Source organism: Sphaerodactylus townsendi, unplaced genomic scaffold, assembly GCF_021028975.2.
Source record: "Sphaerodactylus townsendi isolate TG3544 unplaced genomic scaffold, MPM_Stown_v2.3 scaffold_1106, whole genome shotgun sequence".
Classification (NCBI taxonomy): Eukaryota; Metazoa; Chordata; class Lepidosauria; order Squamata; family Sphaerodactylidae; genus Sphaerodactylus; species Sphaerodactylus townsendi.
In genome coordinates, this window is record NW_025949635.1 from 2,607 (window position 1) to 11,354 (window position 8,748).

At 50.4% G+C, this 8,748-nt stretch overlaps 1 protein-coding gene across 1 annotated transcript; it reads left to right on the forward strand.

Annotated features, from left to right (window-relative positions):
* Positions 1–1,285: 1,285 nt before the first annotated feature.
* On the forward strand, positions 1,286–6,834 carry LOC125424814 (olfactory receptor 51G2-like; the record flags this gene model as incomplete). Its single annotated transcript, XM_048482241.1, has 4 exons — positions 1,286–1,473; positions 4,568–5,553; positions 6,478–6,559; positions 6,699–6,834. Coding segments are annotated over exons 1-4 (1,392 nt in total), but the record flags the coding sequence as incomplete, so codon positions are not given.
* Positions 6,835–8,748: the final 1,914 nt, after the last annotated feature.

Here is an 8,748-nt window from a genome sequence, read left to right on the forward strand (position 1 = left end):
TCTTTCAGTGCTCAGTCTAGTGTATTAAACAATAAAGTGCATGTGTATATTTGACATACAATACAATTACAACAATTACAACATTATTTTCTCTATACTCACACTAGAAAGCCAGATGGGGAGGTTGATGAATGTGAAAAATTTTCACCAATAAATATTTACCCCGATTATGGCTACTATGATGTATAAATAATCTGACGAAGATATTTCGAAAACGGTTTAAAAAATAGTGCAGTCCGTTTATTATACACGGCGTTTACTTTAATCTTGGAATCTTCAGAGACCAGACCATGAGATAACTGTATCGGCATAGGAAGTATTGTTATATATGGAGCTTACTTGAATTTTGGAATATCCAGAGACTGAAACAGGAGACAATTATCGGCATAGGAAAGTGAAACTGAATCAACAAAGAACTGGACACAACGTATTTAAAGGGATACTTTATTGCGACAGTTGTAGCGGAAAGCAACGGTTCTCAATATTAGAGTATAGAGAAAATAATGTTCTTGAGAACTGGGATGGGAACATAGTGGCTTCCATTCCATCCCCCTGCAGTGTAGTCGACCCACGTGGTCAGCGTAAGAACGAGACGAGACGCGGAGATAACATCTGGTGGAGATTGCCAGCAGCGGGAGCCCGGAGGTCCGTGTCCCTAGCGAGTCCCCCGCGTGCCGGTTCCTGGCACCTTTTATTGTTATCTCTACTTCATGGGCTGGTAGGAGGGAGGACCGGGACCGGGAGTTCCGGGAGAGCTGGAGGTCGGGAGATCATCATGCGTGATGCATGATCTCACCTGGCTAATGCGGTGTGGAGAGGGAGCCGCGAAGCCGCCTGAGCCTAACTCCTCACCTGGGGGGCAAGCATCTCATTGTCCCCTGGCGCCCGGTGACTGAGCCAGACAGTTCATGACCCGTGACTCATAGGGGGATGAGGAGTGGGGGTGCGGTGCGACCAGAAGGCCGTAGGTCCGTTGGCGTCCCAACGTTCTACCACGGTGCTGCTGGGTCAGCAGTGCATTACTACACTGCAGCTGTGAACCCTGGGTCAGACATGCCAACAAGTGGTTCAGAGTTCAAGGGTTGGCCATATGGAGAAGTTACAGCTTGCCCTGTGCTGCGTGGACCAGAGAGAATCTATCTCAAACAAACCTGCAATAGGGAACTGAGCAGATGGCATTGGTGCAAGAAATGACCTTTCTCTCCTGCCAGCTCCCATCCCCCCCCCGCATCAGGGTAGCTGGTTCCCAACGGAGGAGCCGAGGGGCATCTTTGCAGCTCCCAGCATGCACTGGTCTGGTTCAGCAAAGGAGAAATGCCTGGGGACCCGTGGGCAGATGTCCCTTGAAGGTGCAGGCAGGTCACATTTAAGCTGCAATGCAAGGACCTACCTTCCGATGAAGTCCACAGAGCGCCATCAAACCCACCCTCCAAGCCAGGAAGGCCAACTCCTTGCCAGTGCTTCTGCAAACAGGTGAGTGAATCTGGACAGGGAAAGAGGGCTAAGAATGGGGAGGGATTCTTGCTATGGTGTGGTTAAAAGCAGGTGGTCTCTAGTCTGGAGAACAGGGTTTGATTCCTCACTCCTCCAAATTTGCAGCAAACTCTTGTCTAGTCAACTGAATTTGTTTTCCCCACTCCTGAATTCCTGCTGGGTGGCCTTGGGGTGGTCACAGCTCTCTCGGAACTCTCTCAGCTCCACCTGCCTCACCTGCCTCACAAGGTATCTGCTGTGGTGGAGAGAGGAAGGGAAAGGCCCTTTGAGTTTCCTTAACAGGAGACGAAAGGGGGTATAAATCCAAATTCTTCTTGGCAGAATGCCCTCAGGTTCTATTTCCCTCCCATCAATATGTTTAATCTCCATTAACTTTTCTAATCCTTTTCAAGTTACATGTTACATACATGTTACACAGACTACATGAGACTTCATGATCTACTCATGTATTTATTTGCTTCATTGGTTCACTTTTTTAAAGTCTTAAGGCAGGCAAAAACTAAAAAACGGTGCAGCAACAATAGTATAATACACACAACCCACAAAATCAGAGAACATTGCATGAAAACACAGTGTGATACAGACAGGGCAGCAGGAATCACAAGACGGTAGAACACTGCAGAACAATTTTATATTACAAAATATGAACAGTGCAATCAAGACAGTTTACAGAATTAGAGAACCATAAGGCAGACAGCAAATATATAATAGGGGTGTGGTGTGGTGTCCGGGTTGTATGGCCGTGTTCTAGCAGCATTTTCTCCTGATGTTTTGCCTGCATCTGTGGCTGGCATCTTCAGAGGAAGAGAAGCCATAGATGCAGGCAAAAGGTCAAGAGAAAATGCTGTACAGCCCGGAAACCCCACAACACCCTAGTGATTCCGGCCGTGAAAGCCTATATATATATAAAACTTTACATTACACAGACACCAGCTGTAGAATTATTCCCTGCATAATGTCCTCCTGAATGATTTTGTTTTGCACATTCTGCAGAACATAAATGACCTGGAAGTAGGGGTGGGTAGCGTGGTGGCCAAGTTTGTGGATGATACCAAATTATGTAAGGTGGTGAGAACCGCAAAGGATTGCAAAGAGCTCCAAGCGGACCTTGATAAATTAGGTGAGTGGGCTAAGAAATGGAAATGCAGTTCAATGTAGCAAAATGCAAAGTGATGCACATAGGGGCAAAAAATCCAAACTTCACATACACGCTACAGGGGTCAGTGCTATCAGTCACAGACCAGGAAAGGAATTTGGGCATCTTAGTTGATAGTTCCATGGGAATGTCAACTCAATGCATGGCAGCTGTGAAAAAGGCAAACTCTATGCTGGGGATAATTAGGAAAGGAGTTGATAATAAAACTGCAAGGATTGTCATGCCCTTATATAAAGCCGTGGTGCGACCGCACTTGGAGTCCTGTGTTCAGTTCTGGTCGCCACATCTCAAAAAGGATATTGAGGAGATAGAAAAAGTGCAGAGAAGGGCAACAAGGATGATTGAGGGACTGGAGCACCTTCCCTATGAGGAGAGGCTGCAGCGTTTGGGACTCTTTAGTTTGGAGAGGAGACGTCTGAGGGGGGATATGACTGAAGTCTATAAAATTATGCATGGGGTAGACAATGTGGACAGAGAGAAATTTTTCTCTCTTTCTCACAATACTAGAACCAGGGGGCATTCATTGAAAATGCTGGGGGGAAGAATTATTTATTTATTTATTTATTTGTTTGTTTATTATTAGATTTTTATACCGCCCTCCCCGGAAGGGCTCAGGGCAGTGTACAATAAATATATGCAGACAGGGGAAAGTTAAAAACCAGTAAAAATATAATACTAGCCCTGTCTCCCTATTAAAACCAATGACAACAATACAGTCAGCATCCGAGAACTAAAACCGACCCCCCTCGGGGAACCCCAAAAGGTCCCCCCCAAATGACCCACATAATAAACAGAGAAGAAGGGGAGGAGGGGAGGGGACCGGGGGCACCCTCAGCAGCCGACCCCCCCCCAAAAGCCCGGCGGAACAGCTCAGTCTTACAGGCCCTGCGGAACTGACTAAGGTTCCGCAGGGCCCAGACAGATGGAAGGAGGCTGTTCCACCAGGCAGGGGCCAGTGCCGTAAAGGCCCTGGCCCTAGTGGAGGCCAGCCGCTTTATTAGGACTAATAAAAGGAAACATTTCTTCACGCAACGTGTGATTGGGGTTTGGGATATGCTGCCACTAACCTGGATAGTTTTAAAAGGGGCTTGGACAGATTTACGGATGAGAAGTCGATCTATGGCTACCAATCTTGATCCTCCTTGATCTCAGATTGCAAATGCCTTAACAGACCAGGTGCTCAGGAGCAGCAGCCGCAGCAGAAGGCCGTTGCTTTCACCTCCTGCACGTGAGCTCCCAAAGGCACCTGGTTGGCCACTGCGAGTAGCAGAGAGCTGGACTAGATGGACTCTGGTCTGATCCAGCTGGCTTGTTCTTATGTTCTTAAGATCTACCAGCCTCATTTATTAACATTTGTGGAAGCCATAGCACCTGTTTTGCATGCAAGAGGTTCTAAGTTCCCCCCACTGGGTTTTCAGAAGGAGGCTGAGAAAGACCTCTCTCTGCCCAAGTCTGTAGGAATCTGTGTACACATGACTAGAAGGGTTCACATATGGCAGCATCCTGTGTTTTGGGATCTGTGTGAATTAACATTTTTATTTATTTATTATTTATTTTATTAAGTTTCTATACCGCCCTGCCCCGAAGGGCTCAGGGCGGTGTCCATCATTCAAACAACAGTTAAAATCCATTCCACCCCAATCCCAGTTATGCACAGGGACCAAAGCAGGTGAAAATGAGAAGAATGGGATCATATGGGATCTCAGGGAAAGGTTTCCTGCTTGTGGAGGTGGGCTTTGATGGCTTCCTGCCCGTGGTGCCCGGGACTGGCGTTTTGGGCAGAGGGGTTGCTGGAGGAAAGACCCCCTGATCTGCAGTCAGCACAACAGCTTGTGATCATTGTGGACTGAGCATGTATCTCTTGTGAGTTTTCCAGGACATCTGGTTGTGCCCTTTGCTTCTCACTTGCCTTCCCAGGCGCAAGGAGCTCGGAGAGTCCCCCAGGTCAACAATGAACAATATGACTGCCTCCCCCGGTCTCACTTTCCTCCTGATGGGGTTCCCTGGACTGGAGTCTGCCCCCTACTGGCTGGCCCTCCCAGTCTGCACCACCTACTTGTTGTCCACGTTGGGGAACGGGGCAGTCCTCCTGGTTGTCCTCACAGAGAAGAGCCTCCGTTCCCCCATGTACCTCTTCCTCTGCATGCTGGCCTTCTGCGACCTGGGCTTGTCCACCGCCCTCCTGCCGACGATGCTGCGGGTCTTCCTGTTTGGAGCCGAGGAGGTCACCGAGGACGCTTGTTTCTCCCAGCTCTTCTTCATCCACTCCTTCTCCATCATGGAATCGTCAGTGCTCCTGGCCATGGCTTTTGACCGCTTTGTGGCTATTTGCAACCCCCTGAGATACGCCTCCATCTTGACGAGCTCCAGGGTGGCCTATTTTGGCCTGGGTATCGCCGTCCGGGGCGTGGCCTTGCACATGCCCATCCCCTTCCTTCTCAAGAGACTGACCTACTGCCGGGGAAACGTCCTTTCCCACTCGTACTGCCTCCATCCAGATGTCATGAAGCTGGCCTGCCGCACGTCCAGCAGGGACGGCGTCTATGGCCTCTTTGTGGTCTTCTCCACCATGGGCCTGGACCCGGTGCTCATCATCTTGTCCTACGTCTGGATCCTGAAGGCCGTCCTGGGCATCGCCTCCCTGGAGGGGCGCCGCAAAGCCCTCGGCACCTGTGCCGGCCACATCTCGGTGGTCCTGCTCTTCTACACCCCCATGCTGGCCTTGTCTTTAATCAGCAAACTCGCGGCCCGTTCCCCTCCCCTGCTCCACGTCCTGCTGTCCTACCTGCACTTCCTGGCCCCTCCCTTGCTGAACCCGGTGCTGTACTGCGTCAAGATGAAGGAAGTGCGCAAGAGGATTGCTAGGAAGCTCCTCTGGACCCGAAGGGTCAGCTCAGATCAAGGCTGAAGGCCAGATCCCCGCTCTTCTGGTGGTGCCTGGGGAAATCTGAGAGGGGGGGCATGTCAGACATCCAGGGGCTGCAGGGATTTCCATCCTCTGTCTAGATCATTGACTCTCTGCAGTGAGAGACAAGCAGCAGTGGCGTAGGAGGTTAAGAGCTTGTGTATCTAATCTGGAGGAACCGGGTTTGATTCCCAGCTCTGCCGCCTGAGCTGTGGAGGCTTCTCTGGGGAATTCAGATTAGCCTGTGCACTCCCACACACGCCAGCTGGGTGACCTTGGGCTAGTCACAGCTTCTTGGAGCTCTCTCAGCCCCACCTACCTCACAGGGTGTTTGTTGTGAGGGGGGAAGGGCAAGGAGATTGTAAGCCCCTGCAGGAGAGAAAGGGGGGATAGAAATCCAAACTCCTCCTCCTCCTCCTCCTCCTCCTCCTCTTCCTCTTCCTCTTCTTCTTCTTCTTCCTCTTCTTCTTCTTCTTCTTCTTCTTCCTTCTTCTTCTTCTTCTTCTTCCTCCTCCTCCTCCTCCTCTCTTCTTCTTCTTCTTCTTCTTCTTCTTCTTCTTCTTCTTCTTCTTCTTCTTCTTCTTCTTCTTCTTCTTCTTCTTCTTCTTCTTCTTCTTCTTCTTCTTCTTCTTCTTCTTCTTCTTCTTCTTCTTCTTCTTCTTCTTCTTCTTCTTCTTCTTCTTCTTCTTCTTCTTCTTCTTCTTCTTCTTCTTCTTCTTCTTCTTCTCTCCCTCAGCTGTGAGAGTCAGACGTAGCAACGCAGAAGAGGCACATTGCGTTCCTGCGGCTTAACATGGCTTTTTGGGGGGCTCAGTCTGTCCAGGCTACAATCGCCAACCTCCAGGTGAGGCCAGAATTAGAACTCGTCTCCAGATAACAGTGTTTTTGTTTGTCAGTTTTGTTTTGCGGTTTCCCCCTTCAGGTGACGCGGCCAAGGAGCAAGAGAGGCAACAAAACTACGAGGCAACAAAACTAACCAGCCTCTTTTTCCTGCTGGTGCCGATGTGAAGGCTGTAAACATCCCGGCATCGCAGGCTGGTGCCCCCCCACCCCTCCAAGGTGGGGGGCCACCTGCAAGCGGAGCTGGGGGAAGATCAGCCTAACTTCCCCGAGCCCGCTGGCCTTGCCTTGGCGTTGGCACAGGCCTCGGGGTCTGCCTGGCCTAGGTCTGGCCCTCAGGTGGAGACGGCGGGGTGCAGCTGCGGGGGGCATGGGGGGCCTGGCCCGGCTGCCTCCAGCTCGCCAAAGGAGGGACGAGCTCACCCTGCGCCCCAGGCAGGTGGGCAGCCAGGGCAGCAGGGAGGAACAGAGTCAAGGCAGGGGGCGGCAGCAAAGCTTTCCTCGCCCCACCGACTGCAGGACTCCCTATCAGCAGGGAGGCAGAGGAGGGCAGGGCTAGAAGTGGGGGAGCATTTTACGTGCCCCCCCATGACTGGATGGTGGCCACCTGAGGCGTTCGTTCCTAGATGGCCCCGTTGAAGCTCCACCTCTGCCCAGTGGGGCGGAAGACATGAAGCCTACCTCGTAAGAAGTGACGCTCTGCTGTCCCTCCCTCTAGTACTGAAAACACAACCAATGTCTTCTGCATCTGAGGAAGATAAAAGCCCTGCCCTGAGTCAAACCACTGGTCTGTCCTGCCGTCTCTGCATGGTGTCGTGGTTAAGAGCAGGGGGACCCTAGTCTGGAGTTCCTGGTTAGGTTTGAATCTCCCCTCCTCCATATGAGTAGTTAGCTCTTATTTGGTGAATCAGGGTTGCTTCCCTGCTCCTGCACATGAAGCCTGCTGGGTGACTTTGGGCCAGTCCCAGTCCTCTCAGAACTCTCTCATGCCTGAAAACACTCTCTTCTTTCGGCTCTTCAAGACAGTGTGGTGTAGTGGTTAAGAGCAGGTGGGTTCTAATCTGGAGAACCGGGTCTGATTCCCCACTTATCTGGGGAACCAGATGTGTTTCCGCACTCCTACATTTCTGCTGGGTGACCCTGGGCCAGTCTCAGTTCTCTCAGGACTCTCCCAGCCCTAACTACCTCGCAGGGTGTCTGTTGTGGGGAGAGGAAGGGAAAGGAGTTTGTTGGCCACCTTGAGTCTCCTGTAAGGAGGGGTGGGGGCTGTACATCCAGACTCTTCTTTTTCTCTTCTGCTCTCCCATCTTTCTGTCTGGATTTTTATACAGTCTTCTCAAAGGAGGGAAGGCCAAATAGAGAGGCTGTCCACCAGCCAGAGGATTGTGGGTAGGGATGTAAAGAAGAGTCTGTATTTATATCCTGCCTTTCTCTGCTATGAGGAGACTCAAGGCTGCCTACAAACTTCCTTCCCTTCCTCCCAACAACAGGCGCCTTGTGAGGCAGGTGGGGCTGAGAGAGTTCTAAGAACATAAGAACAAGCCAGCTGGATCAGACCAGAGTCCATCTAGTCCAGCTCTCTGCTACTCGCAGTGGCCCACCAGGTGCCTTTGGGAGTTCACATGTAGGATGTGAAAGCAATGGCCTTCTGCGGCTGTTGCTCCCGAGCACCTGGACTGTTAAGGCATTTGCAATCTCAGATCAAAGAGGATCAAGATTGGTAGCCATAAATTGACTTCTCCTCCATAAATCTGTCCAAGCCCCTTTTAAAGCTATCCAGGTTAGTGGCCATCACCACCTCCTGTGGCAGCATATTCCAAACACCAATCACACGTTGCGTGAAGAAGTGTTTCCTTTTATTAGTCCTAATTTGTCCCCCCAGCATTTTCAATGAATGCCCCCTGGTTCTAGTATTGTGAGAAAGAGAGAAAAATTTCTCTCTGTCAACATTTTCTACCCCATGCATAATTTTATAGACTTCAATCATATCCCCCCTCAGACGTCTCCTCTCCAAACTAAAGAGTCCCAAACGCTGCAGCCTTTCCTCATAAGGAAGGTGCTCCAGTCCCTCAATCATCCTCGTTGCCCTTCTCTGCACTTTTTCTATCTCTTCAATATCCTTTTTGAGATGTGGTGACCAGAACTGAACACAGTACTCCAAGTGTGGTCGCACCACGGCTTTATATAAGGGCATGACAATCTTTGCAGTTTTATTATCAATTCCTTTCCTGATTATCCCCAGCATAGAGTTTGCCTTTTTCACAGCTGCCATACATTGAGTTGACATTCCCATGGAACTATCAACTAAGACGCCCAAATCCCTTTCCTGGTCTGTGACTGATAGCACTGACCC